General features: G+C 36.5%; 2 protein-coding genes across 10 annotated transcripts in view; one reads left to right on the top strand and one right to left on the bottom strand.

The window, feature by feature from the left end:
- Positions 1-6,936, bottom strand: part of Myo61F (unconventional myosin 61F) — a 17,643-nt gene extending 10,707 nt beyond the window's left edge. The window contains exon 1 of one of the 3 annotated variants that reach the window (XM_011649724.3): positions 6,798-6,936. The gene's annotated coding sequence lies outside the window, so the exon portion shown is untranslated. Of the gene's footprint in view, positions 1-1,983; positions 2,846-3,969; positions 3,988-6,797 lie in introns of those variants that run through there. The other 2 variants (XM_089083378.1, XM_011649723.3) reach the window with 2 other exon arrangements.
- Positions 2,926-23,037, top strand: LOC105434115 (kinesin-like protein KIF12). 7 transcript variants are annotated; one of them, XM_089083380.1, is made up of 17 exons: positions 2,926-3,174; positions 8,356-8,531; positions 10,457-10,697; positions 15,487-15,579; positions 15,670-15,748; positions 15,889-16,101; positions 16,906-17,043; positions 17,275-17,416; positions 17,959-18,053; positions 18,391-18,532; positions 19,087-19,205; positions 19,549-19,653; positions 19,733-19,859; positions 20,306-20,531; positions 20,946-21,090; positions 21,295-21,506; positions 22,218-23,037. In XM_089083380.1, the coding sequence occupies exons 3-17, from the start codon at positions 10,474-10,476 to the stop codon at positions 22,705-22,707; spliced, it is 2,550 nt and encodes an 849-aa protein (XP_088939506.1). In that variant the 5' UTR covers positions 2,926-3,174; positions 8,356-8,531; positions 10,457-10,473; the 3' UTR covers positions 22,708-23,037. The 7 variants fall into 7 exon arrangements, with proteins under 7 accessions (XP_088939506.1, XP_011648029.2, XP_088939508.1 ...); XM_011649727.3 differs by lacking the exon at positions 2,926-3,174 and adding an exon at positions 7,239-7,380; XM_089083379.1 differs by lacking the exon at positions 2,926-3,174 and adding an exon at positions 7,428-8,228.
- Positions 23,038-23,175: the final 138 nt, after the last annotated feature.

Here is a 23,175-nt window from a genome sequence, read left to right as displayed (position 1 = left end):
AGTCATCCACGGAAAACTCGTTGCACTTGTTGCATTTTTCTGCTGGCGGTCGAATCGGGAACGCTGACGTAATGCGTCGACGCACGATGAGTCAGGGGGAAAAAAGGGGGGTCCTTCGGACCACAGTCGTGGGGACGCGTGCTGGCGAATAAAAAATCGCGAAACGTCTTAACGGGAGGTCGGTTCCGCGCGAAAATACACGATATGGATGAGACGAAAGAGGCAGGACAATAATAAAATTCTTCCGCACCGAGAAAAAAAATTAATCTTAAAATCAAAACTATATAAACAAGAACTATACAAAAATTATATAAACAAGAATATTATATTATCTTTTTAAAAAAAAAAACTTAGTCTAGATTTGACTGAATTTGTATTGATACAAGTACAAATATTCTCACATATAAGCAGAAATATTATAATCTTCATATATAAAATTCTTGAGTTGAACAAAAATAGTACTTTGCATCAATACAAATTTAATCAAATCAAGATTGAAATTTTTAAGAAAATTACAATATTCTTGCCTATATATGAGAACATTTATCTTGATTTGAAACTAATTTTTTTTCTGTGCAATCAATTTAACATTTCGTGCATGTTGAGAGATTAACGGTGTGATTTAACGGTATTTCTGCGATTATAAATCTTTTTTTTTTTTTTTTTTTTTTTCATATCTCTAAACGTTATTTCTACAGTCTGGTCGTTTTGACAAATTTTAAGAGACTGTTCGCCACACTGCAATTATCGTTCACGTTATCTAGGTGATTGGGTAACCCTTTCATTCTCCTGCGTCTGACGCACACGCATGTACTCGTTTAACTTGTCGAGAACGAAGCAACCCATTTCCGGAAACCGGTTACTCTTTTGTCGACTCTCTCGTGCGGAGAGACGGCTTTTCACCATGCGGGATCATGGTTTTTCTTGCCGATTTTACATTCGCGGTAATTTCGAATAACGAATGAATGCAAGTCCGTAGAATTATTCATTCACAATATAAAATTTTTTCCAGGTCGCAAGAAAAACGTCCATTTCTCGACCGGATAATTGAATGTTGAACGTCAGTTTGACGAGTAATGCTTTGTTTTAAATTCATCAGTTTTTATTATTTCACTTTCATTAAAAAGACACGCTACAAACGGCGCGACACTTCCTAGTGTGATTTGCGATTGCTGTCGTCGGCGGGCAACAAGATTTCCGGGACATGTCGCACGAAACCCGCATAGTAAGAGTGCTCTTATCTTAAAATAACGAAATGGAAAGGTGCGCATCGTGTGTGAGCTCTACGACATTTCCTGCTCGTGTCCCATCCTTTTCACGCCGCGATGATTTCGTTTCTCGTAGGTTGCACTCGACGACTCAAATTTATGGGATCCATAGCCAAGAACTATTTTCAGCGATCCTCCGGCTCTCCGCGACGATGATTCGGAGTGATTTTTTTCCACGGAAGTCGACTGTACAATTTATTTTATTTTTCTCTAATTTTATATTAAAAAATTCTCAGGTAATTGAGATATAGAACGTCTCTCTCTTTAAACTGCTCGAAATGTTCGCGTATTATTAATTAATATAACGTTATAAGAATAATATTTGAAAATAATTATTTATATTTATATTAGAATATTATTTTATATTATTTTTTTGTATATTTATGGTGAAAATGAGGATAAAAATATAAATAAAATAAACGAGGCGATTTGAGACAAATTAATAAGAGCATAAAAAAATTTTTTTTAAATATATCTTACTGATAAATCTTGGATGCTTAAACAACCAAGCGTTTTTATTCTTAAATATTCAGAAGTTTTACTTCCGTGTAATAATGTTATATAATTAATCATAAAATTTAAATTACTTTTTATATCATTCTGTGGAATAAAATTTTGCAACAATGTCACACCGAGATCAATTTGTCTAATGCTGATGGAAGGTGAAAGAAGACATAAAACGTTAAAGTATGCAAATATGGTCATTATTACTCACGTCTTATCAAAGTCCAAGTATTACTCTTGTTGACGGCTAATGAATTAAATTGCGGAGGCGTGGAGATCTTACGTATTCCTCACCGAATCTTTCTCGAGAAACCGGTTGGGATTCGGATCGACCTTGAGTCTCGGTCATCCTCTTGGGACTGAAGTTCAGGGTTTTCAAGGTGTTTGTCCGCAGCGGTAGTAAGCCTCTTAATAAGCTCCGCTTGCGGTCCAGGCGAGAGAGAAAAATAGAAGGTGGAAAGGAGAGAAAGAGAGAGGGACAGAATATGCAAGCCGTGTATAATAATAAACTCAGCTCGGCAAAGAGCGAGGGAACAATAAAAAGAAGAACAAGCACGGGTAGAAAGACCCGCGGGTCGATTTAACGGCGAACCTTAAGTAAGCGTCGATCTATTTTCGGTTCACGTCTCTCCTCTCTCCTTTGAACCCGATACGCGTTAAACGTACGCGTGTTAAAAGTCAACGCCACCCGAGATTGGGTGAATAGACTTCAATCCAGCTTTTCTAGCGAGCAAAAATTAATTTTGCAGAATTAATTTCTTTCTTACGCGAATCATTTGTTATTTCGCATCATTTTCTGCTCGTAGTGAGATTGTCGCTGCTTCGTTCAAAAAGCATAGATTTTTTTTTTTATCCGTTTGCAATACATTTTTTTTTACCCCAAGTGTCTAGAATCATCTTTGCATTTCAACTCTCTTCGCAATTTGTTCGACACGTGCCGTGTTGAAAATGAGACAGTCACGTTACGAGAAGCCGCCGAGTCGTTCTGTTTCACAATCCTCGCATGTCGAATACCGAGGAATCGTTAAGTCGGAACCGCTGATATGTGAATAATTTCAAAAAGTCACCGATCTTGGTATCAACTCGCCGCCACCGCCATCGTCGTCGTAATGCGATCTGATATCGGAACGGAAATCTAATCCGCGTCACTTACGACAGGCATCAACGATCCTAATAACCTGCGTGGAAAAAGTATCGGTCCTCGGACGCCTGGAATTCGTTCTTGATTTAGGCGATTTCACGTAATACAACCGGATAACAAATTTTTCGTTCGATTTCCGTCATTATGCAATCCGCGCGACCCATTAATCGTCAAACTGCGCTCGCGCGATCGTAGATTTGCCAACCGTGAAATGTCAGGTCAGAGTGATTATTATGTGCGCGGATATAAAAATGTTACGAGGTGAGCGAAAGATATTTGAGAAAAGCATTAAAAATTGCTTTTAGAAAGTATAACTATTGACAATTCGTGCGCGTGTTCGATGCATTACAAAGTAGAAAAATTTTCAACTTTTAGTCCATTTTCATTAGTCGATTTTCACGATTTTTCCCATTGTAACCTCGTCGAGCACTAAATTGCTACACATAAACGGTGTGTGTGTGTGTGTGTGTGTGTGTGTGTGTGTGTGTGTGTGTGTGTGTGTGTGTGTGTGTGTGAAAGAAAGAGCAGAGAGATGCATCAATTCTTCCTCTATTAATCAATTAGATCGCGGGAAAGACACATAAGTCTCGCTTTTTTTCTCCTCCTCGCGACTGTCCCGGTTCTCCTTCTTCCCATCAATGGGCTCTCGTGATCTCTCATACCCGCTAAATGCACACTTTCTGGGAAACAGACACGCTCGGGTCCTGCCCACGCGTTTCTTCGGTCTCGGTACAATTACTCGCGTGCCAGTTTTCGCGATGATACACACGGTGATACACGATCGCGAGATCTTTAGTAGCATCAGCGATAACAGTCTCGTCTATTAGCCTCGCGTTCGCGCGATCGAAAGCGACATCATCCTTCCCCCTTCCACCTCTCGCTCTTTCTTCCCTTTTTTTCTATTTTTCTATTTTAATTTTAATTTGTCACGACTGTTTGCGTTGTAAGCGAGCCGCAGATACGATATCCCGCAGATGATACACGCTTACGCGGCACTTTCTACATGTGACCTCTTATTTATAGAAGCGAAAGCTCAAACCTTCACAGCACCCTTACTCAGTTTTTTTGCCTCAGAGTCTCTCGCGGTACAGGTGAAAGTATATATTGGCCACATTTTATTCGGGACTGTTACCCATAATTATCCGCAATTATTTTTTACGATCGTTTATCGCCCATCGCGATTTACGATCGTTCAGGTCTGGTCCTCGCGTATGTATCGGTTCTCCCCGGTTTCAGTCGAAATGTAGAGTTGGATAAAGTTGATCAGCGTTCCGAGGCAAATCACCGTACATTTAGGCCCGGTTACCAGTTACCACCAACGTTACTTTGGCTTTAAGCGAAACTTAAACATGTATCTCTCTTTACCGTTCTCCTTCTAAATAAATAAAGCCAGGCACACATTTAAGTCTCCGTTTAAAGCCAAAGTAACGTTGGTGCGATCGAGTGCCTTAGTAGCGTAAATGTAAAAACGGCCGAGGCGGCGTTGCGTAAAGGCGAGACTAAAAGCGCAGGCGGTTTCCTCATCCGGCTCGCTCCGCTTCTGCGGGAGAGCACAAGCACTCCTAAACACACGCCCATATTTCATTCCCCGTTCATTGTTATTCATAGACAGATCGGAGCGTCATCTAAAATGGTTTAATTGTCACTTTCACGGCGGCCGGAGATCGGATTTCTGCCTTTGTCTTAAAAAAGAAGGAAGGTCCGCTTTCTCCCGCTTCCTTTTCGAGCCCGCCGAGCGAGGTGGTGCGACGCGTCGAAAGAAATCCGATGGTCCCACGAAGCACAATCCGGCGTGGCCCCGGCAGACAACAATGAATCGACCGAATTTTCGCTTTTGTTGCCACCGCTGGCGACGCCACTTCTCAGGAAGGTAATTCAGCGGGTTCTCCACTGTCATTTACGCGGAACTCCGGTGTCAATTGCAGAAAGTTTTACGATCCACTTAACGGGCGCCGAGTTTGCCTCGACTTGCGTAAAAACCGACGAGAATACGTGCATTGCACAACAGCAAATTTATTTAAAAGTATATGTATATAAAAAGATATCATTTTCTAATAATTTCTAATATTTTCTAATATCTAATATTACAAATTCTAAATTGTTCTAATATTTTTTTACTAGTCCAGGAACGCGTATAAAATTTAATGTTACTTTACAAATGTATATTTAAGGAGGGAATCGATTCTTCAAACTGACCGAGGAAACTTTTGTCCTCTGTAAAAATAACACCGAGTAAAGACCGAGACTCGGATATAACATTGAGGATGATATTGTAGTCGTCAATGTCCTTCGATAAATTCGAGTCGTGCTTAAAATGCAGTAGCACGACGATGTAAAACCGTCCTTGGTAGACCAATGACATCTTCATCAAAGTGTTTAAAAACCGTTAACCTTCGCTTAAAGCGGACGGCGATTCAGTCACTTCTATCGAAGCAATCTCTTAACTCTTTTCACGATATATTATTGCGTCTTTCAAAACATCCTCATCATTTGCATTCTATCAAAAAGTATTGTGGCCGCAAAGCTTTCGATAAATTTTTAATAGATTTTATTTAATGTTACATTAATAATAATCATAATTAGACAGTATTCAGAATTATAATGATAATACGCTGTTAAGTATTGTATAACTGAATTAAATTATTATAATTATTATTAAAATACACAATTATTCTTTTAAAATATATTTTAATAACGAATATTGCACGCTTCCAGTCAGTTTTAATTCTAAAATCACAATATTTTAATTGATTAATAACAGAAAAAAGAAATTTTGAATTTCTTGTTATGATAAATACAAACAAGCTCGTAATTGTTTAAAATAAACAATAAGTATGTATAAGGCGTATGTATAAGGCGCATATAAGCAAAAATAAATATCGTTTAAATAATTCAAATATTTATTTAAAATATATAACGTAAAGTACAAGTTAAAACAATATAAATAAGGTTAAGTCATTTTTGTTATGACTTCACCTGCAGTTTTGATATTGAAACAAGAAAATCAATTCAGAGATTTTATCTAATTAATCATGAAGGGCTTTTAATTTATTTATTGAACATAATTGAAATTATGATGTAAAATAAGATTGTAACAAGGAATAGAATTGTGTCTTTCCTCCGCGATTGAAGTAGCATGTACTTTGTATAACAAATGATACATCACAATGGACAAACGGTGCGAAGTGAACGACTCGGATAATTTGCTGAAAGTGACATTACATGAATCTGTGGATCGCGACGCATCTAGGACGCATTCATAACATCGTAACATCTGCGACGATCTGTATGTTCTCTTAATAAGCACGCGAGATGCGGTCGTGATTTTCTTCTCGTGACTCGTGTCACGTCAGACGCCAATGGTACAATTTGCAATTGATACATCGAACCGCAGGTCACGCGGAAAAAGAGGATTTGCCCGAGACGCGGTTAAGTCCTCGAATTTTTTCTAGATTATTAGATAACATCACTAGTAACTTTCGCTACTGAAACAAGTGCGATAAAATACAAAGTTATCGTTTTTTCCCCTGAATTTTTAATTTGAAATCCTCGCGAGAAATCACCGTAAGCTCCTTTATGTTATAATAATGATATAACGGAATGAAAATTCATGTAAAAGAACAAGTTACCGGTCAATTCTCATTGATAATAAATTAATCCAACATAAAATATTAATACATGATACACATCTGCAAATTCGTTTGAATGTACGTTACACGAGCTACACAAGTGAAAAATGAAAATAAAAAGGAAGATAAAACGAGCGGGCGCAAGGGAAATCGCGTTCGTACTTCGATACTTCCTCATCTTCCCCTGTTCCTCGAGCACACGAACTGCGTGTGAACCGCGAGAAAACGTGCTCGGAAGAGAAGGACCGTACTCACTTTCGTTCGCTTCGAGTACTCTCGTCCTCGGGTCTAGCGGCGGGGCTCACGAGTCCAGACGGGCGGCGTGACTCGCCATCGTCGTCAGGTCACCATCGAGAGTCCAGACGGGCGCACGAAATTCGCGCGAATTTCACGATTTCGACGAGCTCTCGAAGTCACCGGTTTCCCCGATGTGCGCGACGGGTTCGACGTACCCGCGGGAAAATCGTCGCCGTCGTTGGATAACGGTCTCGTGCCGTGAAGCGGCCGCCGCGATACGCGTGGTGTTCCCCGTGCACACACCACGGTGTAACACACGAAACTGCCGGCCCGAAGGAGGGCTCTCCTCTTCGGTGCCTCGATGGCATAAGGTGGCGGCGGTAGAGAGGAAGGAAGGAAGGCCAGGCACAGGCACAGCCGGCTGAACGACTTAACGGCGAGAAAGAGAGAGGAATTCGTTTTCTGGTGTGCGTGCGTGTGTATGTGAAATGTACGCGCGCGAGGTGTACCCTGTGTGAACCTTGCGGGGTCCTGCGGGGCCGTGGGTTTTGTGGGTCTCGGAGCGGGTTCTCGCAGCGTTACGGTTGTAACCAAGTCTGACGTAAGGAAGTATCTTTTTTTTTTCCTTTTTCATTTTACGATCGAATTTCTGCAGATCTCTTTGAGAGAGAGAGAGAGAGAGAGAGAGAGAGAGAGAGAGAGAGAGAGAGATTTAAGGTTGATTTAAGGTTGTCGCTTCATCAAGTTCGTTTCTTTCTTTCATTTCACAAACAAGAGATAATTATATGATAAATTTATAGATATTTGAATGCTTTTGAAAATATATATAAGTGGAATATATCGCGATATGCAAATATTTTTCACACTAGACGCAAAAAGTAAGATATGCCTAATTAAAAATGTAGAATTAAATATATTCATAAGACAGATAATTTTTATCGCAATATAATTTATTAAATGTTTCTCACTTCGTCTAAATTCTTTTGGTCAATTTGAGCGCGTTCCGAATTTTCATATTTATTTTCAAAGAATCAAAATCTAAAATCGATATTTTGAATTTCCGTATACGTTGCATTCCGTACAGAGGTCCCCTCTGCTATAAGTATAATTGACCTGATGCTATCGATTGCAAATTGGACGTCCATTGCTCTACTGGCGTCAATGTGCCGATCAAGTATCATTACAAGTTATATATTGTGAAGTCGTCATCTGGCGTTGCGCAAAGCTCACAAAGGAGCTACTTCTTGAAGCGCTTGGTATCTAAGTTGAATAGAAACCCGGGCGCATTTCCCCTTGTCGGATGTAACCGACGACCCTCATGTGTAATCGAGTGCACTCAACTCTCTCTGTGAGGCACCACTCCGGAAATTCGATGCCGGGAGTCTCAGGGCACTCCTGGCCATTATCCATCTTCAAAACGTCAAATTTCCGTTCATACGGCAAATTTCCGTAATTACGTCGCTTCTTCATGATATTCGATTCGGTGCGCATTGAGCCTGCGCCCCAAGTGGAATGCGTGATCTCATTTTCTTAAAGAGAATAAAAATGTGCGTGATATTAATAAATAAATAAAAAGTTTCAGACTCCCCCTCCACTTCGATCCCTGACGTAAACGTTCACTGTCAATCATCGAGTGCCGTCATCGACGTTGTTGTTGCCGATGTCAAGTTCGCGGTGATGTAATTCCAAGTCCACGTGGACGATGACCGTGCAGGCGAGCGAGGGTGGTGTTGCATCGATGTGATAGCGACGGTGAGTAATAGTAATAACGGCGCTTGTTGTGACGAGCGGCCCTCGCTTTCGATCGGCGCGCGACACCGACTATAGGAGAACTACTCCCTCGGTGGTCTCCCATGGGTCAAGACTCACCCCCGTCTGTCAGTACGACGCCGGTGGTTGTTGCTACTGCACGCAGCGGAAACGTGTGCTCTCACCCCCCGCGGATGTTTGCGTTCGAGCCACCGACTCGATAAATCGACGCGGTTTAAGTCGCGAGCCGAATCCGCGAGAACGCGCGAGAGGGAGGAGGAGGTGCGGGGGAGGGGTGTAGTGCGTGCATTTCGAAAGAGTACCAAGAATTTTCCGGACGATACATGAAATTGCGAATGTAAGTGTGTTTCCAACGGCGAACTATACCGACTATACCCTTGAAGACGTCACGTTGGATTTAAGTTCGATAAGCGGCCTAAGCGATCTTTTCAATTATGAAAGTATTTTACGTGCTCTATTAGAGAGAGATGAGCGGTTTGTTGCGCTGGAACCGTGCGTTTTATATATATATATATTTTTTTTTTTCGAACAGTCAAACAATAATATCAACGAATGGAGAATGATAACTCTTACTTTAAAACTTTAACACTCAGATATTATTATATTTGTATTTCACGCCTGAATATGATCTCATCCCTATGTATTAAAATAAATCTGACTATTAAAATTTATTTAATTTAATTATTATTATATATTATTAATTATTATTATTATTCTTGATTATTCAGAAAATATAACTTTGTGCTATTAAAAATAAGAGAAGTTCGATCTTTTGTAAATTATAGCGAATTAATAATGTTGATCCATTTCCATGAGATAATAATTGCATAGTGGAAAGAATATTAGAAAATGGACAATGGTGACAGTCGGTGACGTTCGTAAATCAATTAGAAGATTAGATGTCGTTTTAATTTGTCGTTTATTTTTTCGAGCGATTCCTCTTAATTATATTCCTCTTAATTTATTTTTTCGAGCGATTCCGCGAAATCTGCCTTTTAATGACTCGTGTAAAATATTTTTATTAGTCATCCGATGCGCTTATATTTGCTTTCACTTTCAACGATGGTAATAAAACGTGATCTTCCGGAACGGTGGTATCATTCGTGTTGAGAAGAAAAGTGATTCCATTTTCAGAGCAGCCATCGATGCAGGCTGGTGATTTCAATGCGTCTACAGAACAGTTTTAATTAAGTCTTCAACCATGAAAGATTTATCGTCCTAAAGCCAAATTACAGGAATTTACATTGTTATATTCTCTGTTTCTCTTTTATTTATTACGTTTATCAAATCTCTTGAATTTGCTTATTATTTATTTCTTTTTATTTATTATTTCATATATATTTATATTTTTTTATATTTGTTTATGTTTCAGTTACAGAAAAATTAGTTTTCACGTAAAACAATTCTAGAGCGTTTCGAGGCAGCTTTCGCTTTAATTACGATAACACTTAATTATCATCGCGGGCGAAACGAAGCTTGGCGAGGATTCACAATCGAGTACAATGCGCGAAACGTCTGTAATTAATCGGCTATTGAATGTGCAGATGGTTACAAAAATTTTCGAATTTGTGCACTTACCAGAAAGATTTTGACGAGATAACCGAGATCTTAAATCTCGCAACAAACAGTTTATTCCGACATCTTCATTTTGTTTGAGAAGAATTTAATCGCATTCTCTATTTTTACTCCATATGGAAAAAAAATTTATTTGTTTTTAACGACATTCGCAGAGTTTTCTTTTTATTGGTGTAGGATTAATTATTAATTTCATTTTCAACGATTTCAAACGATTTCTCGTTAAATAACGTAAGAGCGATACCGTAAAATTACAACCTTTCGGAATGCGACATTTCGCGCGCGTAACGAACCGTTACTTGTTTTTATTAATTAATATTCGGATAATACAGATCTGGCAGGTTGACGAATGGTGCTGGCGAAAAATCCGTCTCCAAAGCGCGGCCTGAGCCCCCAACGAGAAAATGGGAAGAACGGGAGGTCGAGAGAACGAAGAGGTGGAGGACGAGGCTCGCGAGGAAACAGTCCTGCCGAGCAAACTGGTTCTCGAGGAAGTAGCCCGGCAAAGAGCGGCGGCTCCGACACCAAGGGAAAGGGGAAAAATGCCCCGCTATTGCACTCGCGGGGTAACGAGTGAGTATCCTGATTCCCGACCGCGTGTCGAGCGGAACAAACGAGTTGCGAATCGATCTTAGACTGCTCTGTGCTTGAGTATCGCATGGGATATTTCCGCTGCCTAGCACGCACTTCCTTTCGTCCAAAGAAATTTAGAAGATTTCTAATCGCTCAGATATTCACCGTCTGATTGTAATCCGGTGTCTCAATTATAATCGCACATTAATAAACGAGTATTCCTTTTACTTTATTTATATTATATATTTATTTATTTTCGCTTGTGGAAACCGCATACTTCTGTAACTAGAAACTATAAAAAAAAATATGTATATATAAATAAATAATAATTATGGAGATTGAATTTTTCCAAGGAACATTTGATAATGCAGTTTTAAAAAAAATAAATACTTTCTTGTATCAAAAAAAATTGATTGTCGGAAAAATTATTTGAGCGACAAAACTGAAGTAAAGCGAAGTCGCATTGTCATACACGATAATAATGATAACATCTATGTAACAAAATATTTATCAAACAATAACTTTAACAAAATATATCGACATCTTTCTCACAATAGACGCAAAGGGTAACATATCATTGTATTCCGACGACAAAATTACCGCGAAACAAATTTGCCTCATCGAAAAACCGATAATCGAAATAGTGAAGCTTTGACAGTGAAGCTATCGACGCTGTCGGAGAAGAAGATTAACGATAAGAAGCAAACAAGTTAGAAATTGACAGTTGATTTATATACTTCTTCTTTATGAATAAATTAGAAAAAGAAGCTAATTTTTTATTTTTATTTTTTTTGCTATGCTTTATATTCTATCTTTATTCGAAAAATTATATTATATTTTAATATATTATTTTTTCTAATAAATTAAAATAATTTATATGTATATATACATATATAATACATATATATACATATATATATATATATATATATACATATATAAATTTATAATATAAATTTTTCTATTGCAAAATTGTTATACAAATTATTCCGCTAAGTAAAGTTATACGTATTTTATTTTATTACACGTATAAATATTATCCTTGTATACGTACTGATAAAATTTATTAAAATTTTTCATAGATTGTTTTTATGCATGAACTTTTTCAACTTTCTCAACAACAATAAAATGGATACCAATGATTTGTGTAATTGCGAAGACGATAAACCTCGACGAAAAAAAAACTTTAACAATCGATCGATACGTGACAAGTTGAGTGACGTAGTACATATATTATATTCGCGCAAATACATGATGGAAAAACTCGGCATGATGTTCTTATCGTTTTGATTTGTCGCGATAATATCGGAATGATTACGGTACATGTAAAATTAATAGATAAGCGCGAAAATCGACGTAGATCTCTTTTATACAGAAATCTGTCAGGTAAAATTGACAGCTTTAATCAATACTTAAAATTTCATGAACAAGTATTCGCGCAAAATAATCGAGATTTCACTTATGTAAGAAAAACCGATCGGTAAAAATAAAAAAATATGTCACAAATATTAATATATATTTTCTCAATTCAAGAAGAAAATGAGATTGTATTTTTGCAGCGTGTGACGTAAATATCTCTTCATATAGAATAAAAACAAAAATCAATGTGTGTACATAATTGTAATATTATACAATTTTAAATAATAAATTATATAATCCTTTACGATTAAATCTACAATTAAAAGAGCTGTGAAAATAGATAACACGGATAATGCAAAATAATTTTTGAATTAATTAAACATTATCTCTTCAAGTATATCGACAAATTATGCTCGTTTATAAGCTATTTGTAATTGAGTATCTTGTTTTTCACACGTTTCTGCGATTTAATCTCGATTTATTGTACCACTCGAAATTGCTCTATCGATTCGTGGTTTCGCGAGGAAAAAGATTGGCCGGTGGATAGATTGGTCTAGCTGGAAATCGTTCGGAAGATCTGGGACAAAGATGACACACGATGCGACCATCAAGAGAGACAGTAACTTGTGTGCGTTTGCGACTTGTATTCAACTTTACATGGGGCGTTTGTGTAAACTCCGCACATCATCTTGCACATCGATACGATTCACGCACGCACGGGCATTTCCACGTTTCCGGTATTCGCATACTTCGACAGCTTATCGATTACAGTCTCCTTTTTTCGATCTTGCATGCGATACAATTTTGTTTTTTTTTTTTATGTTATAATATAAAATATTTTTTATGTTATAATATATACATAGTAATATATTTTATCGTAAATATAGGAAATGTACTGCCGTACATTAACAAATTATTTTGGCTTAATTATAATTTTTTTTAACGCAATTTAATTTAAATCTTTTTAAAAAATATAATAATATTATAAATATCATAATTATGATTTAATAATAAAAATATTAAACCGTTTTACTTTAATTGTGCATGTAAAAAGATAGTTAATTTTCTAAGACAATTTAATGTTAAATGTTTTTAACTAAAGAAATAGAAATAGGTTTGACTTGTGCCCAAATAGAGTAGAACAAAATACTTAATATATATATATATATTTTCTGATTTTCTGATAGACTCTGAACAGATATATATATATCACGCAAAGCGCAATAATTAAATATTTAATGAAATATCGGCGCATAAATGACGACCTATCACGCGGCGATGCTTTCTTTACAGTCCTGAATTTGCAATCGGCACGCGACTGTGTTTGAATAATAATTGCGCATTTCATACCCGCTTTCGCCGTGACCGTGAAAGCTCATCTCCGCCATTTAAACGCAGTCGCGAATTTGTATATAAATGTAGAATAGAATTATTTTACATTAGATGATAAATTAGAACGCCGAGAATGTGCTTGCGATCACCTAAGCTCGCGTTCTCCATGCAGCTTTCCGGATCTTAAGTTCTCTGTCAGTGAGAGAAAGAGAGAGTGCGTTCTATCTCTATTTGATCTGGTGTTGATTCTGGTGTTATATGAAAGAAAAAAAGAGGGACAAACCGGTGATACACCCGGATATTTACGCATGTGTAATACGGGATAGTCATTACGATATCGACTACGACTAGAGGAGGTCGCGTGGCAAGGTCCCGCAATCGATAAACGACGTCGAACTATACCGTAAAAGTGCGTACGTCCGCTGTATGCACGTAATTAATATCACGAGGAAGACCATGACGAGAACGACGTGAGTCTGTTTGATGAGCCAACAAGTGACTTCCACGGTTGTGGAGTCTTAAAGTAAAAGTGGTCCCAACATACGCGGCCGTACTCACGGATACAACACTTATTGTAAAACGATAAACGTTGACTCACTTCGCACGTGGCTCACGTGCGTATATATACATATATATATACCATGAAATTATGGGGCAAGCAGCCACGAAAGGCCGTTTAAGATCAATCAATTAAATTAGGGTTAATTGATTCGAATTTACATCGCGTCATCGTACACGAAATGTCGAGAGTCTCAAATTTTACACGATTACGAGATACATGCTTTTAGACAATTCATTATTATATATCGCAGACTACGAGGATGGGGGGTAGAAAAGAAACGGGGGATTTTTCTGCAATTCTAAATAATTTTTTGTTCACAGAAAAAATTTTGCTGAAATATGTAAAAATTTGGCCAGATATAAAATTGAAAATAATTTTGTTAAATTATGAGAATTATGTAGGACGTTGTAGGAAATTTTTGCAAAATTAGCGTTGTTATATATTAATGTTCTCTATCTTGACGATCGGACAAAATTATTTTCAAATTTGTATGTGGCTAAATTTTTAAATACTTGAGCAAAATCTCTTTCCCTTTACGAGTCTCATCTCAATTCATTATTTCCATTATAAGTGCAAACCGTCAATTATTATTCGAAAATCATGGAAAATCATCTTTATTTCATATCCGATTACTCGATATTCGTGGAGGAAGTGGTTTCAGCATCGAGTGATGCGAGCACACGAAGCAAAGCGAGATGCCCTCGTATTCCGCAAACGGGAAACTTCCTGGGAATCGCCGTTTGCGACGTGACTGATCGATCGAACGATCCGATATTTACCAACATCGTTGTCCTAAATCATTGAGGGCGGTCTCTCTCTCTCTCTCTCTCTCTCTCTCTCTCTCTCTCTCTCTCGGATTCCGCGTTTTTTTTTCGGTATGAAAAAGAAATCACGCCCGGGTAACGCGGCCAAGCACGCGAGCGATTCGCGACTCGATGCGCTTCGATCGGTGCTCGTGAATTATGAGAATTGGCCGCGGCGATTAGAGGTCAATCGGACGATTGACTAGACATTTCCGTATCGGACATTCGCGATCGCGCATTCATGGAACGCCGTTAATTTGCGGAATTAGATCGGCGGTCGCGTTTAATAATAGAAACCGACGGCGATTGGTATACACGTAATGATAATAAACGCAAGTCCCACTGTGTGACGTTTGCGTACATTTTTTAACCATAGAAACTCGAACGTACCACGTGGAGATCTTTAACTGGAATGACTATAACTTTTACAAGATGATTTTTAACTATGTAGAATAAATTATAACACAAGTGTATTTTAAACATAATTACTTTTGATAACATGAAACATTATCCACTTTTTTTAATTGCAAAAACAAGACAGACAATTAATTTTTTTTATATCAGATAGATGAAAGTAAGATTTCCAAGTTACTTTTCATTGTTTAAATGATATTTATATATTTACATCATTTTCGTATTTGCTAATCGTTATTGTTCCTTATGAAATTTATAAATTTATTTCATTAACATGTATTAAAAATAAATCGTAAAGCTAATGCTGTTACGTTTTCAGAGCTGGTAGCATCGAGAGATTGATAGACGGCGATAAACGGATAATTGCGACCAAGCATTTACTTCCAGAAAACAATATAAATGTCGCTGTCAGGTATTTAGCTCAATTTACTCTTTTATCCGGCTCTTTTATCAGCTCGATAATAACTCAGAACGTTATTATAACGTCTTTCCTCTTTCTTAGAGTTCGTCCGCTCAGTAATAAGGAAATTAAATCCGGCGATGAGATGGCCGTGCATTTTCCCGGCGATGGACAGATATACGTAAGTGCAAAAGTTGCGTATTAACTATAAAATGATTTTCGTTATTCTCAATCTAAATCCTTCGATTTCCAAAGTCGACATCATCCCGATTTTTCTCTATGCACTGATCCAAGTTAGGCGGAATTCTTCTCTTTTCTCAGTGCGACGCGGTTACGAGCAGCGGCGACAAAAAGCCGAAGGTATTTTCCTACAACGTTGTTTTCGAGCCAAATGCCACGCAGGAGGATATTCTACAATATTCCGGTATTAAGAACCTCATTGACATGGCAGTGGAAGGCTTCAGCTGCACCGTGTTTTGCTACGGGCAAACCGGAAGTGGCAAAACGCATACCCTGACCGGACCTCCGAGACTCGTAAGCGAAGAAAACAATTCTTCACTTTAACTATTTCCTTCTTCTTTGAAGTACTTTTTAATCTTGTTAAGAGATTTTTGGGTCCTATTGGATTTTTAGCATACTTAACGAGAACTAATAAATAACGTCAAAATATATAAAATTTTCGTACGTTCCTATTCTAACCATTAATTTCAAGAATCTATTCTGATCTTTCAAAAAACAACATTATGCCGAATATTTTCTGCGAGAAATCGTCGATATTTAAAACAACGCCAAGCGTTTTTAATGACGCTAGCAACTATATGTCCGTCCATAGTGCAAGAGACAATACGTTAAAACATACGGTAAAACATATGGTGACGTTTGCGATCGATAGCTACATCGGAAGGTTAAAGTTGATTGTCTTTCGTAGATAAGATAATACGACGCGTCTAAGTCACACGTAACGTTATTTCTTGCAACTAAACGCAATAGTGAAATTTCGATAGATCAATACTGTATCGAATAAAAGTTTTAAAGTGATCGATAAAAAGTGTTTCGAAAATAATTCGTAAATCGCACTTATGTATGAAAAAAAAGTATGTTATCGATATACATTTCACAACTTTATCTCTCATTAAAGAATAGCAAAAAGTCAGTTAACTGTAATTAATTTAATGTAATATATTTAATAAATTAAAAGATATATTAAAGGTTTTTTAAAATTAAAAATTAAGTTTAAGCAATATTAAATTAAATTAATCTTGTTCAGTTATAGACTTATGTTTCTATTATATCTTCTCGTATCTATAAAGTTAATCTAATAATTGTTTTTTATAATAGTTCGATAAAATGGATCCATATTCGGAGGATCACGGTCTGGTCTTCCGTTCCTTCGTCTACCTATTCAAAGTCCTTAAAAAACACGAGAATTGCAATTTTGTGCTAAAAGCTTCCTTTCTGGAAATCTACAATGAGAAGGTTTGTTTTTCAAAACGCTAAAACCTCACTTCAATACTAACAATAATAAAATAAAACAAGAAATTCTTTTTTTTTTAATTTCATATAAAATTAAACACCTGCCTTAATTGTCATAACAAAAAATAAACAAAAAATTTTCTTTTGCTTCATATGTGTAAAATAAAACACATGATTATTGTTGTAAACAAAAAATTCTGCTATAAAATACAACGATAAATGTGTAACAAATAGGTGATAGATCTCTTAAATCCTGGCACTTCGAGAAAACCCTTGGCAGTTCGGTGGAGTAAAAAAACTCGCGGGTTCTTCGTCGAAAATCTCTTCACCGTGGAATGTGAAGAATTAGACGATCTTTTGGCGGTTCTCGAAGAAGGTAAAACTTCCGAAGGAAAAAAAAAGAAATCCAGAATTTTGCTACAAAAGGAAGTCATAAGATTCCAGCCTGTAAATTTAGCTTGAATTTTTTGTATTATTCCCTATAATTCGTATTATTCACTATAATTTATATTTTTCTCCTAATTGATATTAAGTAATCATATATATCAGTTCTCTAGAATTCAATTTCATAAAAGTTCAATTTCTCTAATTGACACACTCGGACGTCGAAGATAACAATCGCAAAAAGCTGTTTATAATATTTTCTATCTTTTAATTAATTTGCTCTTTAATATAATATTCGAATTGAAAAGCTGTAATTATTACAATTCGTTCTTTTTGTTTCTATCTTTTATCATCGCAATGATCAATTTTACGTTCACTTATCTCAATCTATAACAATCATGGAATTATATAATTATAGAACATTTATGCGAGAATACTTAAGTATCCCTTGAAATGTGCAATTAATGTAGAATATTTATTATTTATACTTAAATATCTCTAGAAATATGCTATTAATAATCGCGGTCTTTATAGGAATGAGGAATAGATCAATCGGTACGCACAATATGAACGAATATTCCAGCAGAAGCCACTCAATTTTGACTGTAAATATAACTTCTGAGCAAGCAGTAAGTAAATGCGATACCTAGTGGTTATTACACATATTTCCCTTGAGACAAAAATAAAAATACACCCAGAGATAAGCATCGAAAACATCAAAATAGCATGTTGGATTACGTAAAAAGGCTAATTTCAGTTCAATTTATTTCATTGCTATTTCTCACTGCGCAATCAAATTGAGAGTTATATATTGAAAACTAATGAGCAATAGACGTATGAATAAGCCATCTCGCAGCAGAATAAAATTAATTTTTCCCATCACCTATCAATTCATTTCGCCGCCATTTCTCGCCGCACATTCAGATTAATTGAAACTAAAATGCGCCTCTTTCTTCGCATCGATAGATGGAGAACGGCGTGTTCATCTCGAAACAGGGTAAAATAAATTTCGTGGATCTCGCCGGAAGCGAGATGACGAAGAAAACTCTGAGTGAGGGCAAAACCTTGGAAGAGGCAAACAATATTAACAAAAGCCTTATGGTACTAGGTAAGTCAATGCTCTAATTATATGTTCCGGTATATGTTGAAAGCCTCGGAATTTTTCTTCCATATATAACACGACTCGATATAATTCATTATAAATATGAAACTTGCGGGGTTCAATGTTTTCTTAAGTTATGTGGCCGATACTATATAGGGTAAACTAAAGGAATTCACGTCACATCTGTCGTACTATCGTTTTACTATGAATAGTGATTAATTTATCGACGGAAAATTAGATTAGATCTTGACTTTGAAATTGCGATGCGTCTATTATTTAGAATAGCTGAAGTAATCGATAGCTAGACTATTAAGTTACTGACATGTGAAAAGACGTGCCCCCGTGCGCCTTCCGTCTATGGAAAATGATCGATAAACTTTCGCGATTACACCCGCGAAATGAAACGATACTTTTCGCAAAAAGCCTTCCGGATGGCTTTTTTGCAAAATCATTTGAGAAAGACGTGATACTTTTAATTCGCAATTTCGCGAAACGGTAATGTCTAATTTTTAAATTAAGCTTTTGCAAGAATAAATGTTGTTTATACATATTTTGTGTAGGATATTGCATCGCTTCGTTGAGCGATGGAAGACGAAAAGGTGGGCACATCCCTTATCGGGACAGTAAACTGACAAAACTTTTGGCTGATAGTTTAGCCGGAAATGGCATCACATTAATGGTGAGTTGCTAAGCAAATTTTCAATACAACGAATCAATTCGCGATTAGCAACAATCCACAAGATTGTTTATACAAGAAATGTTATGGTGTATCACATGATATTAATATGTTGTAAATGCTCTGAAAAAAATTGAACTAATTTAGGAAGAATTAAAAAGCGAAATTATAAAGAGAAAATTTAAATTTTCTGAATCTTCAAAAATAAACTTTTGAAGAACTGAGATTACGGAAGATTATATATTAAATTAAAAATATATAATAAATTCCTAACGATTATTTGCACAATTTTCACCAAGTTACAATTGTAAATTTCTTTTAACAATATCGATAATTATATGTTTAGATTGCCTGCGTTTCACCAGCTCGTTCGAATGCCAATGAAACGTTAAATACTTTGAGATACGCCGCAAGAGCCAAAAAGATTTCCACAAAACCTATTATAGTGATGGTAAGCTCACGCACTTTCTTTAAATAAATTTCAGATTTTAAAAATAATTCCAAAATCTAAATGAAACTTTATTTTTCAGGATCCACGTGAGGCTCTAATTCTCAGCTTAAAGCGAGAAGTCGGGGCTCTTCAGACCGAAAACGATCATTTAAGGCTGACTCTTCATCTTAACGAAGCTCAAAATATGCTTCGCAGCGAATCCAAAAGTATTATTCGCATATTCCTAGGATATCTTATCATGAATTTTTTATCAATAATATTAATCACAAGAAAAAATTCAAACCATTGGAACAATCTTATAGAACACGAATTGAAAAAAATTAGGAATTTGTTTTGCAAACTTTTGAGTTTTTTATATGTATCAACTTTTTCAAAGAAATAAAAATCTTTAATATAAAAAACAAAAAATTACTGATCGAACAATTTGATAAATCACAAATAGAAGAACGATATATATATATATATATATATATATATATATATAATATTTTAATAATACAATTTTAATATTTTGATACAAATATTTGATTAAGCCAATTGTTTATCTCGAAGACTAAGAATTTGATCATGCTTATAAGATAACTCGCTTTATCGGCATTTTTTTTTTATTTTCATCAATTCTCCTTTTTTTATCCTCATCGATTGCTTACAGGCGAAAGACTGATACCCATAACACCGCCACCGGTGGATTTGGACAAATTGGCCGAGATGGAAAGTTCGGAATTGAGCCAATTGATCCACGCATATATCACCGAAAACGAGGCGCTACGACGTGAGAATGCGGAGCTCTATGCCACGCGGGACCAAGTGATACGGGACCAGGAACTTGTTTGTCGCGAAAACGAGAGGTTGCTGAAAAAACTCGAGGACGTAAATTCGTAAGTTCGCTCAAAACGGTGTGACATTCCGTGAACGCGTGTTAGGAGATAAATATTCGAAATATTTATGTTTTTTGCTCACCTTTCGCGTCAAATTTACATTCGAAATCAAACTTTCGAAAGTATCTATAGTTCGTATAGCTTTATATATATATATATATATATATATATATATATATATATATATATACGGTTTATATTTTTAAAAATTTATATGCGAATTTTTATACGTGATGTTAGGCATTGCACGTGAAATATCTTTATGAAATTAATAATATGATTAAAATATTACGGTTTGAATTTTTTTTATCTAAATTTTGTAATTTACGTATTGCAACTACATGACTTTCCAAGGTTTTGTTTTTCTTTATACTTAACATATTCGATATGGCGGATTTCTTGATACTTTTGCAGAGTATGCTGTCGATCGCCTATAATACCAGCGAGGCCCTCGTACTCGGCAGAATTATTGAATGACAATAACGAAGATGTACCTGGTGCGACTAATGTTTGGACGAATCCTAATGCCGCTCCCAGTCCAGTGTATTCTTTTTCGAAGGTATGATCAAAGTACATCTGAAACAATAGTAATACGCGTTTATTAAAGAAAGTTACATTCACTATAATAATGTAAACGTGTATGAAATTAGTTCTCGTTAGATTAAAGTTATATTAGATCATGATTATTGTATTTTACGAGAAACATCAGAAACTCGGAATACATCAAAATTTCCTCGATTAAACAATATATTTTTTGTTTCAGTATACAATTAACAGTGGACTGTACAGATCAGCCGGTAGCATGCCAGAGAAGGTGCTAAAGGAGCTCGATAAGCGAAGAATCGTCGGGAGTTATAATAACATCGCCGAGGCTTATAAGGATAAGACCAATCACCGTCGTCACAATTCGTGGGATAACAGTAATCGATCTATGATTAGCCCAGAACAGAGAATCTCACCAATAGATATAAATCAGTAAGTGACTTAATCTTATTGCGATTTAATTTATCGTTTAATCTAGCGAGTAAATCTGTTATAATTTTATTAACGTTATCTTTATCGCGAAAAGCTCGCATAACTATCTTATCTATTACATTGTATTTTTTATTACAACTTATTTTAAAGTTATATTTTTTAAATTTCAAAGGGCATATTTTCTAGAAATATATCTCTTGTGTGTCTGAGTGAATGTAAATGCGTTTCAAGTTTAATAACTTAGGAACGTAAATTCGTATGGAATATTGCATCAAATGTGATACCTGGGGAATTCAAGTCTTTATATCTATAGTAGAAAATATATGTCGGCGACAAAAAAGCTCATACAGTACAAACTTCGTAGCTATATTGCAACAACATTTCTGCAATGTTTTAATATTGCAGCATGATCTATGCTGTATTAGAGAATCAATTGTATCTAATTTCATTTTCGAAAAAGTAGGAATTAATTTGATGTTTTAACTTCAAAGACGAAAGAAAAAATCAGCAAATCTAAACTAGAATTTAAATTTGCAAACATTTCATCTATTTCATAATATGAATGAGATCAGAAATACTCGTCTCTCCGAATTTCATTTCGTGAATGACCTGCGTGAATGACGTGGTTCCCTGAAGTACCATGTTTGACGCTCGTCACCCTCGGTCCCGAGCAAAACCGGCTAAACTAATCAAAGGTACACGCGGTGACAGTCAAGGTCGAAGGACGACCTTGCGACGCACCTCGACGGTCCCTGAGGAGGGTAAGCCTCCGTCGTTGAGGTCGAGATCGAGATCGAGTGACCTGCCCGCTGCGGATGGCGATGGCACCAACACCACCATCACCGATACCACTACCACCACCACTACTACCACAACCACAACCACCACCGGCATGACCACTTCGACCACCGAGATGCACGCCGAGCAATCTAACGGGTCGCCCGATTCGATTCTGAGCGGTCCTCTCGATGAGGGTACCAATTCCGCTCCTCACAGCGCGGAGTCGGTCACCCCTACCGTTCCTTTTCCACCGATCTCACACTCGCCTTCGTTTTTCGCGCCATTGGAGTCGGGATCGCGGACCCGAAGGTCGCAATCGCGGACCAACGACAGGAGGAGCGCTGGAGGGAGGACGAAGGACGAACAACGGGCATTCGGGAGTCCGGTCTCCATCGACGACGATGACGACGCGCAATTTTGAGACCGCGAACGTCGACGGATCCCAGAAAAGATGCCATACACCTACGAAAAAAATAAAAATCATTTTCGAGGGAACACATTTTTTTGCGCAAGGAAATAAAGACAATCTCCCTCTTTTTATTCTGTGAGAGACATAGAGTGACATCTATTTAATAAACTACTCATACAATTATTCATTATTGTAATTGTAAAATACACTCCTACACACATGTTAGACAAATTTCTTTTTCTTAGTTCAAAACGAGAAACGAGAGTTGTACAGAATAAAATACTTATAGATAAATCGAAGCTATGTAAGAAAATTGATGAATTAAAGTGAATTGAAAGAAAAGTTTGCGTATACAAATTGTCTTTTTTTCTTATATCTCATTTCTGAATCCGGATATTTTTTTTTAATATTTTGGAAAACTTACATTTCAAACTCATATTTAAATTCAGATTTGTTTTTAATTACTTATGTTTTTCTCAT

Source organism: Pogonomyrmex barbatus, unplaced genomic scaffold (genome assembly GCF_055798465.1).
Source record: "Pogonomyrmex barbatus isolate J1 unplaced genomic scaffold, ASM5579846v1 scaffold7, whole genome shotgun sequence".
Lineage (NCBI taxonomy): Eukaryota > Metazoa > Arthropoda > Insecta > Hymenoptera > Formicidae > Pogonomyrmex > Pogonomyrmex barbatus.
Note: the sequence above shows the minus strand (reverse complement) of the source record. Positions and strands in the feature narration are given on the sequence as shown.